Source organism: Colletotrichum lupini, chromosome 4, assembly GCF_023278565.1.
Source record: "Colletotrichum lupini chromosome 4, complete sequence".
In the NCBI taxonomy this organism is placed as follows: Eukaryota; Fungi; Ascomycota; class Sordariomycetes; order Glomerellales; family Glomerellaceae; genus Colletotrichum; species Colletotrichum lupini.
In genome coordinates this window covers 188049-215686 of record NC_064677.1, presented here as the reverse complement: position 1 = coordinate 215686, position 27638 = coordinate 188049, and the positions used below count along the sequence as shown (strand labels likewise).

At 53.4% G+C, this 27638-nt stretch overlaps 12 protein-coding genes across 12 annotated transcripts; 8 read left to right on the top strand and 4 right to left on the bottom strand.

The window, feature by feature from the left end:
• Positions 1-463: 463 nt before the first annotated feature.
• CLUP02_07173 (uncharacterized protein) lies at positions 464-2874 on the top strand (the record flags this gene model as incomplete). Its single annotated transcript, XM_049286169.1, has 5 exons — positions 464-554; positions 889-943; positions 997-2160; positions 2213-2505; positions 2576-2874. 5 exons carry the CDS (start codon positions 464-466, stop codon positions 2872-2874), a joined length of 1902 nt encoding a protein of 633 aa, XP_049143312.1.
• Positions 2875-3355: 481 nt separating this feature from the next.
• Positions 3356-4658, bottom strand: CLUP02_07172 (uncharacterized protein; the record flags this gene model as incomplete). The annotated part of the gene is made up of 2 exons (XM_049286168.1): positions 3356-4350; positions 4406-4658. 2 exons carry the CDS (start codon positions 4656-4658, stop codon positions 3356-3358), a joined length of 1248 nt encoding a protein of 415 aa, XP_049143311.1.
• Positions 4659-4775: 117 nt separating this feature from the next.
• On the top strand, positions 4776-4949 carry CLUP02_07171 (uncharacterized protein; the record flags this gene model as incomplete). The annotated part of the gene is made up of 1 exon (XM_049286167.1): positions 4776-4949. The coding sequence occupies one exon, from the start codon at positions 4776-4778 to the stop codon at positions 4947-4949; it is 174 nt and encodes a 57-aa protein (XP_049143310.1).
• A 2059-nt stretch (positions 4950-7008) lies between these two features.
• CLUP02_07170 (uncharacterized protein) lies at positions 7009-10379 on the top strand (the record flags this gene model as incomplete). The annotated part of the gene is made up of 10 exons (XM_049286166.1): positions 7009-7050; positions 7103-7160; positions 7245-7575; positions 7629-7656; positions 7724-9327; positions 9412-9438; positions 9601-9678; positions 9797-10082; positions 10207-10257; positions 10311-10379. The coding sequence occupies 10 exons, from the start codon at positions 7009-7011 to the stop codon at positions 10377-10379; spliced, it is 2574 nt and encodes an 857-aa protein (XP_049143309.1).
• Positions 10380-12321: 1942 nt separating this feature from the next.
• CLUP02_07169 (uncharacterized protein) lies at positions 12322-12793 on the top strand (the record flags this gene model as incomplete). The annotated part of the gene is made up of 2 exons (XM_049286165.1): positions 12322-12463; positions 12594-12793. 2 exons carry the CDS (start codon positions 12322-12324, stop codon positions 12791-12793), a joined length of 342 nt encoding a protein of 113 aa, XP_049143308.1.
• A 257-nt stretch (positions 12794-13050) lies between these two features.
• Positions 13051-13957, top strand: CLUP02_07168 (uncharacterized protein; the record flags this gene model as incomplete). Its single annotated transcript, XM_049286164.1, has 2 exons — positions 13051-13120; positions 13218-13957. The coding sequence occupies 2 exons, from the start codon at positions 13051-13053 to the stop codon at positions 13955-13957; spliced, it is 810 nt and encodes a 269-aa protein (XP_049143307.1).
• Positions 13958-14498: 541 nt separating this feature from the next.
• CLUP02_07167 (uncharacterized protein) lies at positions 14499-14916 on the bottom strand (the record flags this gene model as incomplete). The annotated part of the gene is made up of 2 exons (XM_049286163.1): positions 14499-14692; positions 14754-14916. 2 exons carry the CDS (start codon positions 14914-14916, stop codon positions 14499-14501), a joined length of 357 nt encoding a protein of 118 aa, XP_049143306.1.
• A 351-nt stretch (positions 14917-15267) lies between these two features.
• On the top strand, positions 15268-16273 carry CLUP02_07166 (ribosomal protein L27; the record flags this gene model as incomplete). The annotated part of the gene is made up of 2 exons (XM_049286162.1): positions 15268-15496; positions 15603-16273. The coding sequence occupies 2 exons, from the start codon at positions 15268-15270 to the stop codon at positions 16271-16273; spliced, it is 900 nt and encodes a 299-aa protein (XP_049143305.1).
• Positions 16274-16982: 709 nt separating this feature from the next.
• Positions 16983-20028, top strand: CLUP02_07165 (uncharacterized protein; the record flags this gene model as incomplete). The annotated part of the gene is made up of 5 exons (XM_049286161.1): positions 16983-17664; positions 17794-18206; positions 18257-18478; positions 18532-19675; positions 19730-20028. The coding sequence occupies 5 exons, from the start codon at positions 16983-16985 to the stop codon at positions 20026-20028; spliced, it is 2760 nt and encodes a 919-aa protein (XP_049143304.1).
• Positions 20029-20306: 278 nt separating this feature from the next.
• On the bottom strand, positions 20307-22301 carry CLUP02_07164 (NCS1 nucleoside transporter; the record flags this gene model as incomplete). Its single annotated transcript, XM_049286160.1, has 3 exons — positions 20307-20807; positions 20862-22221; positions 22267-22301. 3 exons carry the CDS (start codon positions 22299-22301, stop codon positions 20307-20309), a joined length of 1896 nt encoding a protein of 631 aa, XP_049143303.1.
• A 796-nt stretch (positions 22302-23097) lies between these two features.
• Positions 23098-24328, top strand: CLUP02_07163 (2OG-Fe(II)oxygenase superfamily protein; the record flags this gene model as incomplete). The annotated part of the gene is made up of 3 exons (XM_049286159.1): positions 23098-23759; positions 23813-24200; positions 24269-24328. The coding sequence occupies 3 exons, from the start codon at positions 23098-23100 to the stop codon at positions 24326-24328; spliced, it is 1110 nt and encodes a 369-aa protein (XP_049143302.1).
• A 134-nt stretch (positions 24329-24462) lies between these two features.
• On the bottom strand, positions 24463-27637 carry CLUP02_07162 (uncharacterized protein; the record flags this gene model as incomplete). The annotated part of the gene is made up of 8 exons (XM_049286158.1): positions 24463-24487; positions 24541-26550; positions 26579-26694; positions 26758-26931; positions 27161-27236; positions 27297-27422; positions 27455-27536; positions 27622-27637. 8 exons carry the CDS (start codon positions 27635-27637, stop codon positions 24463-24465), a joined length of 2625 nt encoding a protein of 874 aa, XP_049143301.1.
• Position 27638: the final 1 nt, after the last annotated feature.

The following is a 27638-nucleotide window of genomic DNA, read 5'->3' as shown; positions in this document are numbered from 1 at the left end:
GAAATGCAGATTGGAGTTGGGGGAGTAGCCTCTTTCCCTTTATTTTGTGCCAAGACCGAAGACGCTGTGATTCGCCAAGGGATCCACTAAGGTGGATTGTGGGGCTGCGACAGCAAGGGTTCTGTCCCAATCGGGATAGTGATTCCACCTGACCTCAGGGCGGGACAACCGGGGCTCACCGAGATCCCGGGGGTGGGATTTCTCCGGTCGCATAGATACATACATACAGACTGCCCTCAAGCCCCTTGTCGCGGCCTTGTGGGTCCCCATCCTGCCATCCCGCGTCATTCCGAACGCGTTCATCGGCTTAAACCCACCATCTTCACATTCTCTGTCGTTCATCCAAGCCCACTGCCAACCAACGCGACCTGATTACTGAGAATCCTAAGCCCAATTCGAATAGCCCGCCGCTATCACTACTGGGATTCTTCAACTACGCCGCCGGTAGACAGCCGGACCCGCCATGGCCGCTCCTTCAACCGGTGGCCATACATGTGCTATTTGCGGGAAGCAGTATCAAAGAAGTGCTCATCTACGCCGGCACGAATCCACGCGTAGGTAGTCAGTCTCCTTGTTTCCTCTCTTCGTTTTTTTCATCCTTTCCGTATTTCTTCTTTTGTGTCAACATTTTGCCCCTTTGGGACTACAGCCTGTTCTGTTCCGGGCGATCTCGCCTACTTCCCGCCTGACAGTGATGACTGCCCGGATTTATCGGTTGTCGTTATCAATGTATTGTCAGTTCGTTCCAGCATTCAACGTGACAGGATTCACCTTGCCTCATCTCAATCAAGCTTTTGCGTAGTATACCAACCAGCCCGAGCTACATTTTAGCGTTTGATTGACTTCTTCGGGATTTTTCTTTTGACCTCGGTACTCACAACCTCGCAGACGTGGAATCCGCTAGGTACAAGTGCCTGTACTGCGAAAAGGCGTTCGCCAGACGGTTCGTATCATCTTGCGCACATCCATGCCGAAAATCACACTAAAGCGTGACAGAGATGTGTGCCGTAAGCACACAATCCACTGCCCCAAGAAACAAGACCAAGAAACCGTTCCAAATCTCAAGCGCGGCCAGAAACCCCGCGCATGCGACGCCTGCTTTCACAGCAAGCAGTCATGCGATACTTCTGATCCCTGCGTGCGATGCGTCTCTCGCAAGCTCCAATGCACATATCACCGGTTGGAAGAGAGCACATCCGTGATCACAGATGCATCCTCATCCACACCGTCCTCATCATTGGCCACAACCGCGGTAGGCACACCGGATAATGACAAGGACCGCACCAAAATCACAGTCGCTTTCCTTCTCGGTCTGACAAATCCCAACTCGGAGAACATACTCGAGTTCCTCGCCAGTGAAGCAGCTGCGAGAACCGAGGGCGATGGAATCGATACAACAATGAAGGACATGCATGTGCCCACGCAATACCCTCCAAACATGCTGATCGATGATGACTTCACGTTCCTCCCTTATGGGTTTGCATCAACATTCGCTCCCGAGCTGATAGACTTCAATTCCTTGGACGTCTTGTCAGAAAACATACTATCCAACACTAGGATGTCGTTTCTTGTGCCTGAAAGCCTAGAACCGCGATCAGCCGAAATAATCTCGGGATTGCAAGAACTTCATCATACTCTGGTTGCCACAAATCAATGGTATGACGGCACCTTTGATCTTGACACGGCAAACTCGGTGTTCTCGGCAGGCAATCTGTGCCAATTTGCTGCGACCTACTTCCGAGTCAGTCACCTCCACTTTCCCATCGTTCATCGGCCAGACTTTGGCAGTGACTATACAACCAAACAGCTGCTCTTGGCCGTTGGACTCTCTGGGTCTCTGAGATCACCCCCAAGCGACGATGCCCTCGCAGCCCGTGGCTATCTCACGCTTGCCGAGGAATACATTTTTCGCTGCCTTGAGCGTCTGATGCCCCCAGGCTCAGCGCCAGAGTTCACCCATGAGCTTGAAGAGACACTACAGGCAGCCCTCATGATCCACTCTGTTCAGTTCTTCCGAAACGACGTAGCATCGCGGCGGAAGAACAGAACCCAGCGACTCCCGCAGCTTGTATCGGCCGTACGGGTTCTCGGTCTAGCACAGACCAAACATGCTCCCATATTCCAATATGAAGAATTCGTGCGCAATGAGTCAAAAATCAGGTTAGCCTTTTCTTCCCCCTCAGTAGACACATCGTTGCTGACAGGTGTGCAGACTCGCCATTTGGACGGCGTTAGGAGACTGGCAGCAATGCGGCATGTTCAATACGCCGCCATCGATGACGCCTGCAGAGCTGACTTGTGATCTGCCAAGCCCCTTGGAACTTTGGGATGCTAAAGACGCGGCGGAGTACTATGAAGCGGCCAACGCTCTCGGGGCCGACGGTTCTAGGCGGATTTGTTCCGTCAAACAATGCACCGACGCGCTGATGGCTGAGAACTGGGTCGGCATGGGGAGCTTCCCGTTCCAAGATATCAGCGGATCCGACCTACAATTGTTAATTTTCGGTATGTTCGGCCCCTTTGCCTCGTTTGGGTTCAAGCATACGCAAGAAGTGGACGGATCTGATGACAATAGCACTTAACGGTATGTTGGCATCGGCCAATCTCATGGGAGTCTTACCTGCGTGCGCACCAGCCCTATTGCGTGCCGTTTCCAGGTGGGAAGTCATGTGGGACACGATCAGGGGTCGCATGGAGCCCGCCGTTTTCGAAAAAGCGGGCATGATCCGGTACAATAGCGAGCTGTGCTGGATAGCAAGAAAGCTCGTTCACGTCTCCATCTCGGGAGACAAGAGTTCTGCGTACATGCAGAAAGTTGGACACGATTCCCTTGTGCAACTGCATGAGTTCGTGCGTCAGTATCGCGATAGCTGAACAATGTCTACGATGGCCACCAGCGCGAGTGAGCCAAGCATCCATGGAACGGAAAGTACGAGCACGGATATTGCTGTCTTTCACAACTCCCCTTCAACCACACATGTACTTCAAGATGATTAATGAGGAACTCGGAACTTTGGAAGCGAAAAGTCAAATGTTTGGATAGTGTAGCCGTTTGTTATTCAAAGCTGATTGTAGGCTTTTCCAATGCTAGAGAACTCACATTCAATCGATTCGATAAATCAAACAGGACGGCGTCAGGCAAGATTCATTCTGATCTCTGCCGCCTTTTCCTCCATCTTACTGGTAAAGTACAAACAAACATTCTCGCCAAAACTCAACTTTCAGAAAGCAATGACCATCAATCCGCATCAACCCTCGAATGACTCTTTCAACGTCCCTTGACGGCAGGCACCAATATGATATCGCCGACAGAGTCACTCGCCACCTTTTGAGACTCCATTCTTCACACCAAGTTTTACAAGTGACGCTTGCGCGCACAGCCACCCTTGGAAGCAGCGGTGGTGGTGGTGGAAGCGGCAGCAGAAGTAGCAGAGGTAGCAGGGGGAACGCCAGAAGCAGCACCACTCGGGGGAGCACCACTGGGACCGGCACCGCTGGGGAAAGTACCGCTGGGAGGACCACCGGCACCTCCGGGGCCACCGCCGCCGTTTCCGGAAGAGGTATCGACACCACCGTCGGCGTAGTAGTGGGCAGCGGCGCTAGCAGAGCTGGAGTAGTCGGCGGTGGTGTTGTATCCAACGGTGATCCAGGCCAAGACACCCTCGGAGATGTCGTCACCGAGCAGGACGTACTGGACAAAGGGGTCGTAGTCCGCAGTCGCTTCACCAAAGGCGATGCTGTCACCAGAGTTGAGAGTCAGCTCCTGCGTGTTGGTGTTGTAAGGCGCGACAGCCTCGACTTCCGAGATGAGGGTCTGGTCCAAGAAAAGCTGGCCGACGTGGTTAGTCACGCCGTCGACGTAGGTGTCGTTGTCCAGGACAGTGGCGCCCGTCGTCGTCTTGACGTGGATGTGGGTAGCACGGCCGGTGTAGTGGCCCGGGAACATGGTATCGAACTGGACAACTCCATCGTCGTCGGTCTGCTGCACGCCGCGGCCGAAGGTCGAGTTCAGACCGCCCTGGCCGGCGGCAGAGACACCAGAGTACACACCCGTCGCATTGCAGTGCCAAGCGTCGATCAGGATCTCGGGCACACCCGTGCAGGTGGAGACGTCGACAAATTGGACGTCGAGATGCAGAGGCACGCCGGACTGTCCATCAGTCATCTCGCTGCGAATCAACTCGCCGGCAACCCAGTAGGGACCAATCGTGGTCTCGGGAACGACGACGCAGGTGGTGTTCTGGGCGAAGAGAGTGGCAGGGTCGGTATCGAGAATGTATCCAGCGGAAGACTTGTGGTCGACAGCTGCCCAGGTGGTCAAGTCACTCTCAGCACGGCGGCGGATCGGAGCTAAAGAATCACATGTCAGCCAGGAATTTTGAAAGATTTTCCCGTGGAATCTCACCAGTCGCAGAAATGGCTCTCTTGGCGCGGAGCTCCTTGAGCTTGGCCTCGCGACGTTGGATAGCACGCTGCTTGAGGGCGATGTCGGCAGCCGAGCCGGCACAGGCGTCGAGAGCCCGGCGGGTGCTGGCGGCAACAGATCGGCGCAGGGCCATCTCGCGCTTATGGACGTGAGGATCATGCTTCTCTCCTGGGTGCGCAGTAACACCGGTGAGGGCGATGGCCGCCAACGCGAGGCGGGAAACGGTAACCATTTTTTGTTGAATCGAGATGTCAAAGTTGAAAATAGCGAAAGTGAAGTGAAAAAAGAATGTAATTTCTCAAGGTCTTGCTCAAGTGAAGAAGTGAAGGAGAAGTGCCTAGAATGACTGATGGTGGTGAGAAAAGAAACAAGAACTGTTGAATTTTGCCATGGCTCAACGTCTTTATGTATGCCATCTCCGGGAGGGAACAAGATATCGTCACGCTTGATCGTTCACGCCTCCGAATCACACAACAAGGGCAAACAACAACATCGCAATCTTTTGCAAACTGCGTACGTATGAGTGACTCGTCATCAGTCCTCGGTCCAACGCATGGGTTTTCACATCGACTTGCAGTCACGCACCGTCTACCGGAGGGATTGAGGCTGTAGTCGGATGCCAAGCCCCGGTATGTGGGAGCTTGGGCGGCGGAGGGCAGATCTTAGTGCGACGCTGCTACTTTGCGGGGAAACGGCCGGCGAATCACAGAGACCTCAATCAAATCACCCTCTCCTTTCCGAATGGTTCGGACCTTTTAAGGGGTAATTAGGCCAAGGGTTAAAGATAAAATCAAGCGTAATGCAATGTGGGGGGGGTCTATGTGGATTAATGGATTATGGATTAGCAACCCGTCGGCGGTTCCCTTTGTGGCGTTGCTAGTCTCTACCGATTCAATTTGTCTCGGGTGAGTAGCCAGAAATATTCAACGTGGACGTTTGCATTGCGGACGTTATCGCGCCCTCGGTGGTCCAGCCGTGTCTCGCGTCATAGCCACCGACATGCCAGGAGCACCTAACCAACCTTGATCTCGGGAGCTAGGGGTACACAGAGATTCCACCAGGCCTAGTTTCTGTGTTGTACGCGTATGCCTACTTTACAGGCCCGGCAATTGACGGTAAAGGTTAAGAGTCAATCGGTTCCTCGGGTGAGAGTCATTTTCCGCGGTAGATTTCCTTATAGCTGAAGCCTCTGCGTATTCATGAATCGAGATTCTACGACCACGTTCAGTACGCCTGTAATCTTTGTGACCTCAGTATGTTTGCACCACCTCCCGAAATATCATAGACATATCCCATCGACTGCTGCAAGGCGACAGTACATCCGAGTGCGGGGGAAGAACTAATCAGGCGTTATTCCGATTTATTTCCACTATATCCGCAAATTAAAAAATTCATATCTTAGAGAATTTAGAGAAAAGCTGGAGACCATTGTACTGTCGCCTTGTAGCAGTCGATGGGATAGTGAGTCTCTATCAAGGAGCATTAGGTGCTCTGAGCTTGTGTTCTCCTCGAATATCAGTTATTGTGGAATTTCGATGAACATTTCTTGCGACAACAAGTTATTAACATTGACGTTGTCTTGATCGTGGAACACTTCCCGGGGCAACAGCCGAGGTAGAGATGATGACTAGGGCAGTTCGTAGTATAGCATCAGCTGTAGGCGTTCCCATTGACTAACGCAAATATTCCACGATATATTTACCTAGGTAATTGTAACAACGATAAAAACCTGACTTAACCTCACAAAACCCACATCTCTGGAACATTTATTCGAAAGAAACTCTTAAATCGTAAATCATCACTTGCTCACAAGCTGCAAGCTTCAAGAGGTTGAATATTGGTGAAATTCGATGCCGCTGTCTTCTGGGAGATTGTTCGTATTGTGACTGATGTGTCGTATTAAATGACGTTGACGGCTGCCCTCCTGGGGAGTCTGCTTTCAGGAAGCTTACGTGTAACGTATTGCCAAGCGGATATAAAAAACCGTCTGCAATCAGCTGGAACAAAGCCCCTGATTGCAGAAAGCCCATTGAAATCACACCGTCATAAAGCTTTCTAGCTTGCAGATGTTATCAGAACTCTGGGTGCGTGATTGAGGATTTCCCTGCGGATAGCTGCTGACGACGCCACGGCAGCCAGTCTTTAGGCTGTCCGAGGCTCTATTTTAATCTTTACCAGGACATCAGTGCTTTCACCAATGACATATTCATGATGGAACCCCATCCATATCTTTAAATCTGTGGTAGAAGTTTCTGTGTTCATTCTTGATACCTGCAATAGCCGAAATTTTGTCGTAGGGTGGTTGTTAACTGAAAGAGTAGCTTGTTGTCAACATATCAATAAGGTATCTCACATTAAACTGACAGCCAACCGCTATCGGTAGGATTTGATCCCCAGTTATGTAGTATGTCAATGCTAGAGCAAGCATCATATGTCTGAAGCTTCACCGCTCAACTCCCCTTCGACAACGATGTGTAGTCTTGATTTTACGTGTAAGCAAGTTTCATCTTCTAAGGCGGGTTCACTATGGTCCATAAACCTTGGCGCATAGCATTTCTTCAAATTGAAGATGAAAGACAGAAATGCCTTCACATACTGACTCACCCAAGATGAAAACCAAAACAGTACGTATTTGCAGTTGATGGGATATCCCGTCGGGTGTTCTTCATTCATAAGCTGGATGCCGAAGACGGGGTTTATGGATCCTCGCTAACAATAGACGTTCCAGGAGGCGGTCCGCGGGAGGTCCCTGTAATTACTTGGCTTGTCGCATGAACCCGCCTATGGGTAGCCTCTACCACTCCACCACTATATTCAGGCCACGTCCCGTTAAGGTTTTACATCATCGCCCTGATCCAAATTGGCGGGCCCCGTCAACGTGCCTCTGCACCTTCCGTCCCTTTTGACGACACAAACGGCCATTTGGCCCAAAGTCCATCGCAGGACGCGCATGCTTTGCCAAGAAACTCGGAAGACTTCTCTTGGAAAGGCCTGGAACCTGTGTCGACCCCGACATCTGCTCAAAGCAGGTCGACGTCCGTGTGTGTCTTTGGGACCATTGATGAGAAAGCGTGGATTCTGGAAACAGCCACCGTTCTTAGTGCCAAGTTCCTCCGTGACACCTTCGTGACACCTCCGCGTGACAACGCGTGAGATCCCGTTGCTCCAGCCTGAAGTACGGCATCAACTCACGGATGGCTAGACGCTACCTTCTCTCGAAACAATGGAGGGTAAGCACATCCGCCAAAACTATCTCACGTGGCATCTAGCTAATCTCATGCCTTCATCGATGGTCAGGCCTACCAGGCAACTAGCAGAGCCCATACGCGGACCCGCTTCATCGTCGTAGAGCAACAAGGTCCGACGTACGGCTCCTCTTACGATAAGCAACGGCACGAAAAGGGTGAACCTGAAGACTCACCCCATGGCTGGAAACCTACCTTTTGGAGGGTCGTCGAGGGCAGCGCGACGGCCTTTGGCTCCATCGCGGTCCTCGGTCTGGCTGGCTACTCCTATCACGCCTACTACAAGGACCTTGTCCTGCGAAAGATGGACAATGCTTTTGGCGTTGGCTTCTCGACACCAGAGCTGACAGCTCTAGGACGCCACGTGGCTCCTCATAAGCTCCATACTATTGATGACTTCACGGGCTTGGAGGGTGAGAACGAATGGATCCCTCGGGCTGAGCAGGAACACATTGACGGCATCATTGACGGGACCATCCGAGGTCAGTATCACTTAATCACGGGAGAGAAGGGTACGGGGAAGAGCTCAATGATCCTCAAGGCGATGCGCAGGGTCAACGGCTCGGGGATCGCCATGCTCGAAGCCCATAGCGATCTCGAAGTCTTCCGTCTCCGCCTGGGCAAAGCTCTCGACTTTGAGTTCCACGAGGACTATATCGGAAGCTTGTTCAGCTTCAAGGGCCCTCGCGATTCAACCGCCATCCTGGACATTGAAAGGGCCTTCAACAAGATGGAAAAAGTGGCTCTGATGCGGCAGAGACACATCCGGAAGCCGCTCGTCTTGATCATCAATCGCGTCCACGTACTCCGAGACGACGACGACGGACGCGAGCTGCTGGAGTTGATCCAACAGCGGGCGGAGATGTGGGCGGCAAGTCGCCTCGTCACTGTGGTGTTCACCAGCGACGACCACAGTACCACTGAGCACCTCAAATGGCAGGCCACGCGGATATCCGTGACAGACGTCCGCGATGTGCCCCGCGATCCTGCTGTTGAAGCACTTCACGAATTCCGGCAAAAGGTCTTCAAGGAGGATGTGTCCAGCGATATCTTGAACCAAGTCTACAAGTTGGTTGGCGGGCGCGTCAGGTTCCTTGACCACGTTGCGAGATCAAAAGACATGCTCGCAGCCTGTAAGTTCATTTGTGACAGGGAAAAACGCTGGCTCCTAGGCCAGTGCTGGATGTTGGGCGCCGACATGGATCCCGATGCCGAGGATCAACAAGACCACGCCACCACGGCGTTCTTACTGGCCAAGGCGTTGATTGAGAAGGAGAAGGACATGAAGCCAGAAGAGCTCCTGGCCGGAAAGCTGCCGGAGATGCCTCTCCACGAGGCAAGACATCTCATGACGAGATTCGACTTTATCCAGAAGCATGACCACTTCAACATCTTCTCAATCGATTCCAATTCCATGGTTCGGGCGGACTCTGTGCCGATGCACAACGCCTTCAAGGAGATATGCGCGCAGGAAGGATTCGATGAGCTTCTTGAAGCCAGCTTAGAGAGACTCGATGAGTTGGAGGGTCTTCAGAGGACAAGAGAGATTGTGATGAAGGATTTGGCGAATGAGGGCCAGTTCCAGGCAATGGTTCGCCAGGTCAAAGCGGGAGGAGATGGCTTGACGGTCACCGTCAAGGCTGCATCAACCAAAGAGTAGGTTTATCGGAGGATCTTGACAGAGGCTAGGGTCGCACAGTGTGATGGTGTAAGCAAATCTGCATGAACGAGCATACCTAGCCACCTGGTCTTACTGAGCCGCCGGAAGTAGGTAGCCTGTCCGGCCTGTCTCACAAATATCTATAGGGCTGTGTGTTTAGATTGAATGACTGCGCTGTGGGCGCCATTAGATATTGAAGATTGCCTAATAGGTCAGAGCACTCCATGTCGATGGGGTTAAGTGAGATTTCTCGTCATCGTTTGGTGTAGCCTCGCTTCCAACAGGCTCGAGCCTGTGAAGGACATGATGTTTGTGTTTCCTCTTGCCAAGGGTCTCGAAAATTCGATGTGAGAGCCGAAACACTTCGCTCACAACCAAACTAAAGTGTATCTTTGTTTGTTTGTGTTCGTCCAATGTTTTGTGGACTTATATCATTCCAGAAAAGAATCCTCGAAACTACCACAGCGGGCATCGGAGAAATCAAGCAGGACAAACCACGCGGGGGTTGGAAGCCGGAAGCGGGAAAGTCAACGGCGGCCGAGACCGGGCCGTGTGGGAAGTGGATCATTTAGGGTTTCTATTCATCGGAGGTCAAAGCAAACATGTGTTAAGAGGGGCCCGGCGTTTCGGAGAGATGAGGTGCAACGACGTTGACGAAAGGAATGCGAGCCAGAAGTTTGGATGCCGGGAGGGGAGTGTAGTAGAACACTGGAACTTTCCCTGCCTGCTTCGGATAGGGAACCCGGCAATTGTGAGATGATCTCGCTCAACGCCGAACGGTGAAGAAGATGGCGATGAGTGAGATTTGACGTTGAACAAAGTTGGTTGATGAGGAGCTACGGATGCACGCGAGAACTACTGTGGATGAGCACTAGGAACAATGCACCCCGGATTCTGGAATGACGCTGCCATGCGACGGGAGTCTAGTGGGCCGCACCAGAGGCGTTTGATGACGGGGTGATGGACCGATGGGCTTCAGTCCAAATGGTCCATGGAGGAGCGAGCGATCATGACTTTACGCTACCTTGGTCTGAGCTGGAGTGCATGAACTCTGGGGATCTTACTGGTGAGGTTGGGAGATTTGGATTGGTTGATGTGTATGTTTGTAAGATGCGGCATGAGGTCACTCTATGGGATGACAGCCGCGGGTTGCTCTGCGGAGTGAGCAGAGTGAGGGGAAAGCGCGAAAAGTGAGGGAGGAGAAAGCGAGCCATCGGGGTGAAGTGGTAAGGTGAGTGGATGGTGCTGGATGTTGACGAGGGATGATGCATGTCGGATGACGTCGTCACGATGGTGGGGAGCCCTCTAGAGTCACGGAAAGTAGGTAAAATGCGAGGGGGCAAGTCAGACAAGAGAGTGTCTTCATTAGTTCATTAGCGGAATGGGTTTGGAGGTTGGGAGATGAGGGGAAAAGTTTCGAGTCACTTGGTTTCCATTATCACCATAACATAAGTCGCAGAAGAAACGATTGTTGAGTAATTACGTCTTACCTTTGGTACAAGTGAGCTGAAATCAATAATATGGCTCAGCTCAGGATCCCGGAGTGAGAGGCTGAAGTGAATTACACGACGTGTGTAAGTGAGAGTGAGGGTGAGAGTGAGAGTTGGATGCAATTGAGATCTGGAAATAGGAACGACACCGGGGCGGTGCACGACACAGCACGAGGCAGCAGCAACGGGAAGCCGCTCATCGCCTCTTCCTTCCGTGTCTCTGGCACGCTGCTGCTTCCAATGCGCGCAATGAGAGTTGCACCTGCCTGCGGCCGATCGCGATTCCTCGCTAAGACCAGCTGCACGTCGAGTATCAACCAACGGCGAAGCAGTGACCCAAGGGTCGGGGTCCACACCTGCACCTGCCACTTCCAGATGGAGACGATGGAGAACCTGGAAGGATTCGAACCTCAGGAATGAATCAGGGCACAAGGTACGGAGTACCTACCTACCTTCGTACAATGGAAGGGCACATCCCAATGGATACCTCAGGGCGAAGATGGGTGCCTTATCGATTCGAGAGTACTCGGTACCTTACCTTTGGCGGCCAGAGCTCCGGCATTTCCACCACTCGCCTTTTCCTGACGCATGGCGGCCTTTTCCTCTCTGCGGCTCCCAGCCCAAACACGCCCGAGCAAGCCCAACCTCGCCATAGGCTAATGTAGTCGACACAAGCTTGAAGATACAGGTCAGTATGGTACCGTAGATAGATACCTAGGTACGTCGTGAGAAGCACACTCGCAGCGCAGGTCTGATGTGTCTTACATGCCCTGCCTTACCTGGCTGTGCCTTGCCTTGGTCGCTTAGGCGTAGAAGACGCTCGAAGCGAACTACGGCTGCAGTGGCACCCGACGTCAATGATCCATCATCACCTTGTCGGAAGCGACAGACGCGGAAGACGCGGCCCTTTGGTACGTGAGCCGGTGAGAGGCCCCCAAAAGCGACTCGAGTGAATCGTTAGTGAGTGGGACGAGGGGACAGCGACCCCGAAAAAGGTAACTTAGACTCGTAGAGTTCTTTTCCAAGGCCACCCCAGCCTCTCTCTCATCCCCGCATGCCGCAACTCAGATAGGTACCTTACACACACACCACTTCACTCACACGAGCAAAAGTAACTAGTGCCAGGCATCTACCGGTATAGTCAAAGTACCTTACCAAGTATCCGTACCTGTCCTGTGCTATCTTTCACCTTCTATGTACCCAAGGTACTACGTGTGTCTGCACTCCTGCAGGCAAGCCGGAATGAAATAGTCTGAAGATGTAACCACAGCTGGGAAGATAGAGGCATTGTTGCTGTGCAGTCGAGAATAGAGCCCGAGGTGACAGAGTCACAGCGTGAACCCACAAAACCTTGCTCATGAGCTACCTACCTGATGCTGCATCTGCCATTTGGGGGGGGGGCTTCCGAGTCCAGACTTCTCTTCCATGTGCCAATAAGGGAGTGAGGGGTGAGAGAGAGCTGCATCTGCCATTGCCTGTGGCCCGGTGGTATAAGACAAGATGGCAACCTTCAAAAGGCAGCACATCTGGCTGCATCTGCTCACCTGCCCCCCTCACCGCCGTCATTTGCCCAACATTCCACTTCCTGATGGCAACAAAGTCCCTCAGTACGCCTCTACCTATCTGCTCATCATCTTTGCTTGTCCTAGGCTCCTTTTCTTGCCGAATCTTCTTCAACCCTGATCGTCCCGACAACCTCTACACATTCTTCGACACATCCCGACAATCTTCGTCCTAATCCAACAATCTCCCTGTTTCACAAACATCACGAGCCCCCTCTATCATCCAACCCCCCAAAAAAGAAAAGAAAGGGGGACTTCCCAAGTTCCCTACTCTGTACGGTTACCCAGCCGTGCTAGCTCCCCAGCACAGCTCAGCCCACCCCTGGTCGGCGCATCCGCACAAGCACCCGCACCCTGCAGGTCACGAACCACCACCCCTCGTCATCCTCAGGACCCAGCTGCAAGCCTGAGCCTGCACGCAACACGCAGCAAACAAAACCACCGCCTTTCGTCACCAGATTTCCTAAACCCCGCTATTTTACCCTCTACCCACCTCACCTAATACCAACACAGCCAAACTGATCCAAACCCCAACTAAAACCCAACGACCTGACCGACACATCTCACGAGACTGCGTATCACGACCATTTACCTCTGCTTCACCAAGTTCCAGCTCTTCGCACACACTACCTTAGCTTAGTCCGTCGTTGTTGCTTAAACCTTCAAAATGGCCGCCATCGTCGAACGCAGCCCACCTACGCATTCCCCTCCTGGTCCCCATCCCAAGAGACCCAGAGGTGAGTAATACTTTTGCGAGGCGCCGGTCGTCCGAGACCTCAACGCCAGCTGCTCTTGACCAAGAAGCTCGCAATTACTGACCACCACCCATCGCAGGCATTCTCAAGAACTCGTACCAAAAGTCGCCCCCAACATCACCCGGTGAAGCCGACCTCACCGAGAAGGAGCTCACTCTCGTCAACACCCAATACAACGCTGGCCACCGCCGCTCTTCTTCCGCAGCCCGCCCTTCAGGTTCCCGCCGCCAATCCAGCCGAACCCCCTCCCAGCAGGGCGACGACGAGCAAGATCTCGAATCGTCCCAGCGCCTCAAGTGGGACGAGGCCAACCTTTACTTGACCGAGCAAGAGCGCTCGTCGACTATGAAGATTGACGAGCCCAAGACTCCCTATGCGAAGCACTACGATCCCACCGAAGACCCCTCGGACGACGAGGAAATGTCGGAAGACCCCAACGTTGAGAGGAAGCCTCGCACGGCTCGTGCTGGTCCTGGCGTGGAAGATGATATCCCTATCATGTCGCTTGGCGAGCCGGAAGAGGCGGTCCCGGAAAGCGAGTCGTCCAAGGAAAAAGTCCTCAAGGCCGTCCACGTCGACGACAGCGCCAGCGCCCACGGCGACGATGATGAGCTGGCCGGCCTTTCGCCCGAGGAACGGGAGAAGCACCGTCGTTTTGAGGAGTTGCGCAAGAAGCACTACGAAATGAAGGATGTGGCCCACTTGTTGGGCCACCCCGAAGAACTGGAGGAGGAAGACGACGAGGAGCGTTCCGCCCGCGGGCCGCCTCCCGTCCCTGCTCTTCCCAGGCCTGGCGAGGCTACCAACGGCCGGGCCTGAGCCTCAGTCTAAGTCTGAGCTTGGGTGGCGGCGGGTATCACTGGCTGAGTTCAACTTTAGCCGGCACGCCGTCCCGAGGAGGATTACACGGGAGACGCATTACGAGCATTTTCACGCACTGTTGACGCTTTTTGGGGTTGAGATGGAGATTAGCATCCGGCAACGGCGTGGCACACGAAGGAGTTCTGGGTGGATATCACGGATGGGAATTTTAGCGGCGTTCCGGGGCCTTCGTGTCTGTAATCGTCGCGTTTCGCAGTCACTGCAGCAGCCTGCTTCCTTTTCATCGTCGGCACCTTTGCCGCTGTTAGAGAGGGGGAGAAGTATTTCAGCACGACTAAGTAGGCTTTTTACTTCGGCCAGAACCTGGCATTTTCAATAGAGTCTGAAATGTCCTATCAAGCTCTGTTTATCTCGTCGTATCCATCAATCTTGTGGCTCATGCGAAAAGAAGTCCAAAGCCCCAAAATGAAAACAACTTTGGTGTTCATGTATGCGCCATGCAATGCCTGTCCATTTTGCTGCCCATCCAACTCATTCCTCACAAAAGACCCTTGCGCGCCAACTCAATCTTCCTCGCCGCCTCGCCTGCGGCAAAGCCGCCTCTCGAAACGCAGATCCGGTTGCCGTCTGTGAGCTCGAACTTGTCCTGGTTCGCGGGCCAGGGGCAAGGGCAGTGGTGGGGGAAGTGGACGCAGGCGAGGGTGTCGGGGCAGAGGTAGTGTTCGCAGTAGGCTACAAGAATTAGTGATCATGTGCTTGCAAAAGCTGCGAGGATATGAAGGAGGTATCTTACAGCCATCATATCGTTGCTGGTATTGTGACGGGTCACTTGGGACATTTTGAGGCTGTTGTTGCTGTTGCTGGCCGCCGAACATTTGGTCGAAGAAGCCAAACTGAGCCCGGGCCGAGCTGATCAAGGTCAGGAGGACCAGCGGGAGGGAGGCGAAGAAGCGCATCTCGTCGGTCTTTTGGTATCAGGCGAATATGAAAGAAAGGCGAGACAATTTCCCTTGCTTTACCCTTGTTGCTCCTTTCGTAGTGTTCGGTCGAGGTGTTCGTCGTCTTGCTCAATGTGGCCCTCTACTGTAGGTATGCGCCAGTGCGCCTACGGATAGCTGTCCAAAAGACCACCTTGGACCCACCCCCAAAATCCTTATCGCTATCGCAGACCGCTGACTCAGCCGGAAAAATACTCTCAGCCCATCTCCCGTTCCTTGGTGCACGCAAAGCTTCAATTGGCGAGAACGCAATACCGAATTGAGTTGCCAGTAACGACATATGGGCAACTCGTCCACGAAGCACACCTGATGCGTCTATTTCAATTGCAGCGGCCCCTGATGGCCGCTGCCGCCGGTCTCCTGCGGGCGACCGCACCGATCCAGTCCACGGCCTCAACCGCCGCGCAGCTGCTCCGCGCCGATGCCGCCAATGCCCTCGTGGCCGGACGAAGATACGCCTCCGTCAAGTCGCAGGGTGCCTACAAGCTTGCACCCAAAAGGACGATACCGAAGAAGCTGGGAGCGAAGCGCACTGGTGGTACGTTTGTTCCATCTCCCTCATATGTCTCGAATTGGATTCAGTGGAGAGCTCCATATTCATCACCAGAACGGCCGGTCAAGAGCTCGATACTAACAGCTTGCAGACCAGTATGTCATCCCCGGCAACATCATCTACAAGCAGCGTGGCTCCCTCTGGTGGCCCGGCGAGAACTGCATCATGGGCCGCGACCACACGATCCACGCCATGGCCACGGGCTACGTCAAATACTACCGCGATCCCGCGCGCCACCCGGACCGGAAATACATTGGCGTCGTCTTCAACAAGGACGACGTTCTCCCCTACCCGACGCACGCCGAACGCAAGCGCAAGCTGAACATGTCGGCGCACACCATTGCCAAGCCTGTCGAGACGCCCGCCATCTCGGCCTCTGGCATCCCCACGCAGGTTGTGCGGCCCGCGCCCCGGACGGCCAAGGGCGCGCCCACGCAGCCGGCCAGAATCCTGAAGCTGCGGGACGACTACTCGTACCGCGAGGACAACTGGCGCATCGGACGGCTGGTCAAGATGAACATTGGCGGCATGAGCCGCAAGGCCAAGCTGAGGCAGAAGAGATACGCCAAGGAGCGTAACTTGTCGGGACAGAGGGCAGCGCAGGCCAAGTTTGCCGAGATGGAGGTGGACGAGTGGACGATTGCGGCGTCCAAGAGGCTATCGGAGCAGAAGAACGCCGCCGTGTTGGCCAAGCAGAAGAAGCAGAAGCAGAAGGCGCAGAGGGTGGCGGCCAAGGCTGCCAAGTCGCAGAAGAAGCGGTAATCGATCAACTATGTCTTGCTTGCTCGGGGGCATGGGTGAGAAATACGTGTGAGAGTAGGCGAATTGGGATGATTTGTGTCATGGCTACCGAGGCGTAAATGTCATGGGGGTCATCTTGAGTGTAGAATATCTTGTACAAATCCATACTAGCATCCACGATTTGGTTTCATACTCTCTGACTTTGACTGCTACTAAAGTGCTGCTAGGATCCACAGTTTCCTATCAACCCTGGCTAAGGTCTTCGACATTGAGAAATTGAGAAATTCAAAATCGAAACTTCGACAACTTGAGTTGCCTTACCTAAACGGCAGGTCTGCTTTGTTGCAAGGGGGGCTCTTTGGAGCAGCCGTAGGCACTTGCTTCTTTAATGACTTCCCGTCGAGGTCGCGTGTGGGGGAGGAACTCGCCGAATTGCAATGTACTGAACCACCAATTTTGGGGGAAGGAGTACCTGAACCTTTGGCCTGCGCCCCCAGCAGTCGCGTGTCCCGTCGCGTCTCCTCCAACGTCCATCTTCAATCTTCATTCAACCTGCTCTTTACTCTCTCATTGCTCTTCACAATCAGGCACCCAGACGCCTGGATGCGAAGCAGTTGAAGGCTATAGGATCCGGACTCGACCCCCGCAGCAGCGTCTCCTATCTAGAAGTGCGCGTGCAGCTGCATGAGGTGGGCAGCAACCTCGTCTCTCAAGTCAAAGGAATAGAACAATGGCATCCAACGCTCAGGCCGCACAACCATCGGGGCTCTCACATTCATTCAAGCACACCTCGTCACCGGCCAATACGACCTCGACAACCCAGGCAAACAATGCCACCCGCACAGTGTCGCCTTCTTCAGCCTCCGGCAGCGGGGACACTTCAGGCAGGAAGATGAAGAGGACCGGAGCATCGAAACCGCTCATGAGACCGAGTCTTTACGGAGGACAGGCACCACCTTGGGCGACTTCCTTACTGGGCGGGAAGCCATTTACGGGGCCTGCTCCATCACCTTCCACCCCTGCTCAAGCTTCTGCGCCTCTCTCAGCTCAAACTCAAGCTCAAGCTCAGGCTCAAGCCGAAAGCAAAATCAACACACCAGAGCTGAAATCCGCTCAACCAAGTTCGGGCACTGAAGATTCTGACGACAGTGACAGCACGAGGTCAGGCAGCCCGGAACCAGCTCGCATCGTGAGCGACATTGCTCAGCCCGATCTTGAAGATCCATTACCAGTCAAGCTCGAAGCGGTACTTTCGGAAGGTGGTTCAGAGTCAGACATGGCGCGCGAGAAGAAGAGTCTTGCGCAGCATTCCAAGATTCAGGCTCTGCAAGATTCATGGGCCTCTAGTAACGCATCTGGAGGCCAATCGGGTTCTGCTGGACAGTCGGCGAACGCAAAGGACTGGCTTGGTGGTGAGTTAACTTGCTCCTTTCAGCTCTTGCCAGATTGGGTCTCACAAGCATACTCTATTTGAGCGCCCTTCTTGACGGCGCTTCATGGAGGAAGTCATTAGAGATTGCCACTCGCTGACACGTCTACAGGATCTGCATTCGAAGCATCGTCCAAGAGAAAGCATCCTCTGATTGAGAATCTGGCTGGGGGTGATGCTAAGCGGCAGGCAACGGATACTGGTCTTAAGGGCCCATCGACTAGGAAATCGCCCGAAGAAGGAACAAGTTCAACTGCCACGGAGCAAGACTTACTGAACGTCCTCGGGCTCGGACAACCCGGTTCCAGGCCAGACATCCTGAAAAGTACCGAAGGCGCCTCATCATCGACAGGAGCAACGCATGAAGCCCAAGTCATCGAATCCTCGGACGAGGATATGGACTACGAGGATCAAGCAGATGCTGATGATATGACGGACGAAGACGAAGACGAAGACGAAGGCGGAGAGACTGAAGGAGACCTGGAGATCAACACTACAGGCACGCCATCTGCAAAAGCCGCCCTCGTAAGAGAAGTGCCTTCTAACCTAAAAGACTGTAACTGACAGGGATACAGCCGCCATCTCAAGGCACCGATCAAGAGTTCACATTCACGAAAAGCCCGCATCCTCGCGGGTATCTGCAATGGAGAACGCCCCAGGGCATAGAATCCACCTGCGGCGCCATCATACCTACGAATTACAAATTTCACTCGGACCCAAAAAACCCCTACATCTGTCCAGTCCGCAACTGTCGCGTCATTTTTCCAAAGTGGAACGGGCTTGGAGCGCACTTCTGCGTAAGTCTTCTCTTCGATTGATCCCAGAGTCCTGTGACACTGACAACATACAGATAAAGCATCGTAGCTCCAAGTTCAACGACAACCTCGACGGGACCCTGTCATTCGTGGACTACTATAAGAGGGCAGGCACCAAGTACGCGGCCCCTATCGTGGTCTCCCAGAATCCCCTCCGAGGCGACGAGCCACCCTTGGCGGAGCCAGTGACTGCAGGCTATAAGCCGGTGTCGGCCCCGGCTACTGCTCCGAACCCTGTTCCGTGGGGCCCGACTTCGAAGCCTGTGAACCCAGCCCCGTCCCGGGCCATTCCCAAGTCATACTTGAAGAACGATATGACGGTTATCAAACCACCTTCAGTGGCTCCGCCTCTAAGTCAAAGCGTTTCTGCCTCGAATGGCTCGCTCCTTGCGTATTTTTCTGGCTGCCTTTCGCCCGCTTACAAGATACCGGTAGAAAGACCGGACGTGAAGGCGCTGCTGAAACTCACCCAACGGCGTCCATTACCTCAGACGTGGAAGTTGAAGTACGGTGGCATCGGACACCTGCCACCCCTCGCAACAGTTGCGCTTCTGATATTCCTTACTGGCGATGTTGCGATGCCATGTTGCCACTTTTGTTACAAGCACAATGATCCCTTTGAGAACTTTCTGCAGCCATGCGTCGTCATGTCTGCCGCAGCTCCTGGGTTCTTAAAGGAGATTGGAAACAAGGCCTGCTCTGGATGTCAGTGGCGGTCTAACTTCCGCAGAGAAAGGAACAATTGCTCCTTCTTGTCCTCGGGCCAGGGAACATCAAGCCCACAAGTGACCCCGATAGCACCCCCTACACGATCTACGATCGCAACCCGCTCCGCATCTGCGACAACGGCTGCTGACGCTTATGCCCTGCCATATCCTCCAGCATCTCAACCGCCTCCCAAAACCTCAACTCCGGTGTCTACCTCTTCCCTGCCGCCATCCACGCAACCGGCGCCGAGCGTCCACAAAGTCGATAGCCACCCACCTGAAAGCCCGCCAAGACGCACCACGAGGCAGTCAGCGGCTATCGCAAAGCCTCTTGCCGATTCCAGAATATCGACGCCCGTCGGACATGCCTCCTCACTTAGCGGCAACGCCATGCCACTAAATACTCTGGAAATGGAAGACTGGGAAATTGCTCCAGGGCGGATTCGTGATGAACGCAGCGAATCCCCTACAAGTACGTCTTGTACCGTCCATATGATGCTATACTGCGATGCTAATCTTGTCCCAGATGTAGCCTTCTCCAACTCCTATCTCACGAGCAATCAAGCTGTGACGGTCTCTGAGGAGATATCCTTCAACGTTATCGTCATCAAGCCCGGAGAGTCGCATGAATGGGCCGCCGAACCAGAGAAAATCCGAATCTGCTCCTTGGCTGCGGGTAAACTTAAGGTGAAACTCGAGAATACGGAGCCATTTTCGATGGGCCCGAACGGAATGTTCAAGATGAAGCCCGGTACAACGTGCACTGTTTTGAACCGGCTATATATCGACGCGGTGGTGCATGTCACCACTGTTTCGTCCTTTTAGAGCGGATACTTCTTAGGGTTTGAGCGTGGATTAGGAGGCGTTAGGAGTCAGAGACCCGTATACCTTGCCCAGTCTTTAAATGACGATACGGTTGAGGCCTTACGCATCGCAAGCCACTTGCTTGGAGTCTTCTTGCTGAGCTTTAGCAGGTAGCTTCCCATCATTAAACGTATTGCAATACTTTTTTGAGACATTGACGACCTTTTCGTACTAGCATTATCAGGACGGATCTATCTCATTGCCGTGTTATCTTCTTGGCGGTCCTCTGGTTCGTCACATTACACCTTGGCCACCTTTTCACCAAGACCTTTCTCATGGTTCACCACCTCGCCGCTTTGGGGCATGTCGATAGCCTCGATGACCTGCCCCTCGCCTTCCAGCTCTTCGGGCCTGACATAGTCCTTCGGCTCGACCCATCCCTCTTCCATGATCGGAGGTGGCCAAATCTTGCAGAAAATCCAAAAGGTGAAGCCGGACAGGAATAGTCCGACCCAATACGCAAAGAAGTAGAACCTCGTGACGCCAACGGGGGCTGAAACACCCATATTGTTGAGGAAGCCGTAAAAGTTGGGGATGATGCCAACAATATAGGCGACATAGGCACGGATGTTCCAGCCGTGGAAGTAGTGGTAAGCCCCTGGCTTCATTGACGTGAAGCAATCTGGTATGCTGATGCGACCGCGGCCGATGATGTAGTAGTTTACCAGCAAGACGCCCGTAATGGCTGAGAGGAAGATTTGGTAAGAGGAGAGGAAGGATACGAAGACGGAGGCAGAGCCCTAGTGCTCATTAGCAATCATACTCACACTCGAGCAGGTTGGAGTAGGACTTACCAGCAAGAACCAAGGGTTGATGGCGAACGAAATGACGGCACAGACAAAGAAGCCCCTCCGAACTGTGAGGTACTTGGGGAACAACGCCGCAATGTCGTTACCAGCCGGCAAGGAGTTCTCAAAGATGGAGCTGAAGATGCAGCAGTATGCGAAGCAGCCGGCGATGAAAAAGCACCCGGCTCGGTTGGCTGCCGTGTACTCGGCCGTCTGGAGGCTATCCAGCAGCGTCACGGGGTTCCAGATCAACTCGCCAAAGATCAACTCGCTAGAGGCGCAGACGAGGTTTCCCACCGCTGCCACGATGAAGTTGGCAACAGGGAAACAGAAGAGGTTACCGACAATAACATCGTTCTTCTTCTTTGCATACCGCTGGAAATCCGCGGCGTTACTCGCAAAGGTGGCGCAGTTGGCCGCCCCTAGCATCAGGAATTGCACGATCAGCCACGCCCTCTTTGATCCCGTCGCCGTACCGCCCTGGCGTACTACAGGGCCGAGGCCACCTGCCTTTGTGGCCGTCCACGCAAGCATAGCTACGGCGGATATGATGAAGACGCACAGCTTCGCGTAGACGAGCCCGCGCATCTTTGGGACAGGGATGACGAGGAACGCGCAGGTGATGAGCCAGAAGATGACGAAGCCAATCATCCCCGCTGTCGTGAGCGCCGAGCCCTCGCCCATGGTGTTTGGGATGTTTGCGATACCCGGGATGATGGCGTGGAGCATCACGTAGATGCACTGTCCCCCCTGCACGGCATTAACACCGTTCCAGACGATAGCCATGACGGCGCGGTTAAAGGTTGGCCACCACGCGCCGTAGATGCCAAAGGCAGCACGGCAGACGACGGGGTATCCCACGTGATAGCAGCTGCCCGGCCGGCCGTTGAGGGTGATGATGGCGGCGATGAGGCATTGTCCGCCGAAAGCGCAGGCGAGGGACTCCCACATGGAGAGGCCGAGGGCCTGGGCGGTGGAGGAGGCGTACCAGTTGGACACGGTCGCGGTGGCGGAGAACCAGAAGGTGAAATAGGTCCATTGGGTCCAGGTGCGGTCGGCAAGCTTGAGGGGGCGGAGGTCGTCGTTGTTGAGAAGGGCGTCGCGGCCGTGGATGTCCGAGGTACCGGCGGCGGCGGGGACGCGGAGGCGGTTGAGGAGGCCCATCTTGTGTATGCGGCTTGCCGGTGTCGGCAGACTTGGCTCCGAGGGTGGGCTTGCGATCAGAGATTCTCGAGTCTTGATGATCGTCTCTAGAAACTCAGCTGTAATGATCACCGTTGAAGAAGCAATGCCCGCCCACCCGTACAAGTTGCTTGAATAGCAAACGGGAGATATCCGGAGGAGCTCAACGTTGCCATGACAGAGACTTATACCAAATCACACCCGACAGAATGGTAATAATATCGGCTACGGAGTCGCGATCGGCTGCTGCGTGCTGATAGCCATGATACTCTTCAAGATACCGGGGTCGTGCGGTTCATGTGGGGGAGATAAGCACTGCAGGGATGCTGACGAGTCTCAATAGTCGACACATTGTGCAACCTTTCACAGAAGAGATTTGTGCACTGCTGTATGGAGTCTCGCCAGTGTATGGAGAGGATATAATCCTGGTTGAAGATATTCTACTGTTGGAAAGGTGACAGCGAAGTGAACTCAAGCATCACCAAGACCTCTCAGTTGATGCCAAGTATCTTGGTAGATCGGCATCATATAAGTATTAGAGTCGACCGGAGAAAACAGAAGCCCCCGGGAAGCAAAGGGCCCCTGGTGGCTCCGAAGACGGGGATCAACCCCGTACCCCACACGGTCCGTTGTCGGCGCATTTGTCCCGAGAGCAATAAGCGGCCGTGCTGGGCGGATTTGCAGATTGTCTCCAGCGAACCGCGTCGCACGCCATTATCTTTGGCTATCGTGTCATTCGCCGTCGTTCAAATCTCAGACGATTTCCGGCTAAGACCGGCGGACAACATTTCAACTACCCGACAGCGAGTGATCCGTTCCATTTGAGCACGCTATTCATCCGGAGGCTTTAATCGGAGTTGACACATCTAATTCGTGTGCAGTGAAACCTATCTTGAGTGTTGATCTCAAGAAAGAGACAATTTGCGTAATTCAAAAGGGGATCATTTGCCTTTACTCTGAAGCTTGCCGACCACTATTTTGTTCAACATAGATCAAGAACAAGATAGCTCAACTCAACAACCCGACGACTGGACTAATCTCACTCTCACAACCCGCAACCATGACTACCACGGTGACTGAGACCGCTCCAGAGAGCTACAAGCTCGAGCTCATGTCCGCCTACGGCCCCGTCTACCGCGACGTGCTCAAGACCCCGCCCCGAGACTGCGACGCATCCGAGGTCCCCGTCATCGACCTCTCCACCATACACGGCACCGAGGCCGAGCGCAAAGCCCTCGCCGCCACCATCCGTGACGCGGCTGAGAACACGGGCTTCTTTTACATCAAGAATCACGGAATCCCCAAGGCCACCATCGACGCGGCCTTCTCGCAGGCGCAGGCCTTTTTCTCGCAGCCGAATGAGAAGAAGGCGCTGGCGACGCAAAAGAAGAGCAAATTCTTCAACGGGTGGACTGAGAAGCGCGCTGCGCAGATCTCGCCGACGGAGACAAAGGATCATCGTGAGGGGTTCAGTTTTCGGTATGATCCGCGGTATGACCCCGAGACCAAGGATCCGGATGCCGTGCCAGAGGAGGTGAAGCCATGGATGAAGCATGAGGACTTTGTGTGGGAGGGTACGAGCCATCTGCCCGGGTTCAAGGACGATATGATTACCTACTGGCAGGGCTGTTTGACGCTTGCGAGGAGCTTGATCAGGGCTTTCGCATTGGCGTTGGATGTTCCTGAGAACTATTTTGACGATGTTATTACATATCCCGGAAGGTACGTGATGATATCTTTGACGAGGTGGTGAGCATAGACTGACAACCTTACAGTGATAGCGTCTGCAACTATTACCCCAAGAACACTGAAGCGCAAGACGCCACGATCGACGTTGGCCTGGGCGCTCACACTGACCTGCAGTGCTTCACCCTCCTCTGGCAGGACAGTGTGGGCGGGTTGCAGGTACTCACAAAAGACGGGCAGTGGATCAAGGTGCCGCCAGTTCCCGGCACCTTTGTCATCAACATTGGCGACTTTTTGCAGCGGTTGTCCAACGATAGATTCAAGTCAACGGTCCATCGGGTCTTCAACTACGCCCCCGAGGACCGGTACTCTATGCCCTTTTTCTTTGGGTTCAATCATAATGAGCAGTGTTCTGTGCTTCCTACTTGCACGGATGAGAAGAATCCGCCCAAATATGAGCCGATCAGCTGTGGTGAGGTACGTTACAAAGCCCCCCCTTTGATACAATGTTAGACTACTGAGTGGTGAGACTGACTTGGTCACAGTGGTGTCGTTTGAGGTTTGAGAGAACATATGAGTTCTCGAGGTCTAAAGACTCCAAATGATGTTTGTTGAAAGAGCCATCTCAGTTGATTCATGACCTCATTGCATGTTACTATAAATTACCCATACCAACTCTAACTCTTCAATTCTTTCCGACTTGAAACAAGATCCGACCAATTCGTCTGGGCAAGTGATCTTATTTCGCAAATATCTGCGCCTCCCTAGTTCAAGAAGTCCTACCCGGCTGTATTTGATCACGCCACCTTGGACAGACTTGATGGGCTTGATGTGAAGGTACATCCAAGTAGTATCTTCGCCTTCACCCGCTCTGAGCACTAGAGCAAATATGGCCTCAGCTTCCCAAATTGAAGGAGCAAGACTTGCCGCTCTGTCAGGAAAGTCATGCAACACGGTAATCGGGAACGTTTCGTCTCTTGCTCTTTCACTCAAGTCAGTGAAAACAGCACATCTCAGACCGACAGTGATACCATCGTTGACACAAGTCAGTTCAGCGTAGTATATCGGTTTCTCCATGCTCCCCTCTCGAGGCATTCTGACCTGACTTCGGCAGCTTGCCCAGGACCACGATGGTGTTTCCTTGGCCTTCGAAGTTTTGGAGATAGGTTCACTGGAGGGATTTTCTGTATGCCATAGCAAGTCTAAGGGAAGTGACTTCCTCCATATCCCTGCAACGTAATCCTTCATTTCTTGCCCAGTCCGGCGGCTATATTGGATTGCGAGACCCATTATCGCGGGGGGCCTGTCTGATTCTTGAGTTAGGTCTAATGTCGTGTATCTCTCAACCAGCCGGCGCCACCAGTTGCGGAGGTTCCGTGCCGCATGTTCACCCTTGTCGTCTAATGAGGCATAATACGCCATTTTGAGCGGCATCGGCAGGAGTGCATAATTCGGATCCTCTACCCGCTTAGAGTCGTGGAAACGATAGGATCTTTGGTTAACCTGACTCATGTTGCCTTCCTCTCCCTCAAGGTTTAACTGGCCCGTCATGCCAGAGAGTCTGCCGCATTCGCATCGGGAGCCTTCGTAGCACTCCCACATGACTTCGTTTGGGGCGAAGACGACGAACCTGCGAGAAAGTAGTCTTTCTTGCATCACCCATCCTCTTGTCATCAGATCCAATCTGCTAGGCGTACGAAGACCTTTCTGCTGCATGACATGTTCCCTCCCGGCCATCTCATACTCATTCTCATGATCCGGTAGGCTTTTTCGCAGCATCAGTCTCGGGTTTTGGCGTTGAGGATTGGTAACATCGAATCCCTTGTAGACGCGTTCAGCTTCAGCAAAGCAGCCATCAGGCCCGGCCGCTGCTGCAACAGTGAGGAGTGCACCCTCATAGACAGAACACATCAACTTTGACTCTGCGTTCCAGTCTGCAACGCTATCCTGGATGATGCACAGGCTGTCGATCCAGACGTATCGAATGGGTTCTTCTTCTGGGTGGTCTTTCGCATACCATGAGGCAAAGTCTTTGATGAATATGATGGCGTCCTGGAAGTTCCGGGTAAGAGCAGACCAAGGAACATTCTTCTTCAGCGATTCGATGTTGGTGCTCACACATCGCGGCATCTTGGAAGCTTCTATCCATCGGTGGCTGAGCGCGATGTAGTGGCTTCTTGTGGTGACATGTTCAACCAATCGCATATTGCCTTTGTCTGAGATATCAATCAGACGAGTTGGCATCGGGTGTATGCTGAGTCCACTGCCACAGTCCGGATGCTGCGCGACACATTCCTCGAACCACGTAAAGATCTTTTTGAAAGTATCTGGAGACCCCGTGTGGCCTACGATGGGTGGAGACTCATAGGCATGGGCTACATACACCGGCAGCGGGTTGTAAGCGTTGGGGTCAAGGACTGAGATCAAGTATCGCAGACAGGACTGCATATAACCTTGGGCCGGTGGTAGCGTTGTTTTAAGCAGTTGCAATTTCGATAGTACATAACCGCCTCTTGGCCCTCCTTTCCTTGCGGTAAGAACAATGTTTGTGCCGTCAACGTCTGCGTCGATGTAGAACAGGGCATCTCGCATGTCATTTGAGTCTACGCTGTCGAGAACATGACTGAAGAATGAGATTGTGAAGCGGCCTATCCAGCAGCCGTGACAACGGTTTTGGTACTCTGGTTGCAGTAAGCGGCGATCGGGCTTGAATTTGGGGTCCAGTCCGGTTCGGGGGTCCGGGCCGGGTGGCATGTCAGTGGAGAAGAAGGACAGGCATATCGGGCATTCTTCCGTCTTGTAGATCCAACCAGGCAGAAACCGCTGCCTCAGCGATGACATGGTGCAGCAGTTACAAGATGGTTAGCCAGGAGGGATAATTGACAACTTGGAACTCGGGTATGGATAGGTTTGCCTGGTGTGGGCTGAAAGAAAACACTCCGAAAATCAACGCAAGTCGGTTATCGGGGGCCTGATTTCAAAGAATGACTGCTGAACATGAACAACTTTTAGAATCACTACCCCGCTCGCAGACTCCATGGCTCGATGCCTGCATTACATCTGCAGAAGAGGGTGGTATCACGTGGGGCTGTGACACTGGCATTGCAGTAGTGCTGATTGGCAATCTATCCGTCTGATAGCCGGCCCATAGATGAAATTCAAAGGGGAAACGGCGTAGAGACTTGGCATTTTGCGACCAGGTGAGTTGCTGTGAAGTTGTCTCTTGTCTCAGCTTGCGTTAACTGAATCCTGATGGCTATAATGGTAACTGACTCGATATCACACCTTACTAAGTGAAGAACCGCTACAGAGGAAATGTAAACGGTGCATTCTTTGAGGAGAAATGAATGTCTATTCTTCTCCATCGCGATTAATTCATCAGTCATCATGGATCAAGGTATCGTCAGCTCTTCCCGCTCGTAAGTCGTTTGTCTGACTTCAGCTCTCTGCCACGAGCCGATTCGGGCAGGTAGACTGAGGTCCAACTGCATCACTCGGCTAGAAGTCGAACCTCTGTCCGAATTGAGTGCTTGGCCATAACCAACCACTGACGGTTCTCTCTCATCCCGGCACCTGCCCTCAACGCAGACATTGTTATTTTTGTTCGTGCCGTGGCAGCCTGCATTCATCGCCTTCCAGTTTGCGGTTGCTCGTATGCAATTCAACCTTGAATTTTTAGGTGGGGCAATAGTTGATAGGCTTCATTGGTGGGAGTCGAGAGCAAATGGCACTCCACCGCAGATGTGTTTGCGGTTTGGGGGCTGGTGTACTGCAGGTTGTACTTGGCGACCACGGGAGGACCCGTTTGTAGTGCTTCATTGAGTCTTTCCACAACGGTCCAACACCCGTTCAACAAGAACTCGCTGTCATAAAAAGAATTGAAAAGTTGCCCTAGCACCGGTAGTCTTGAGCATT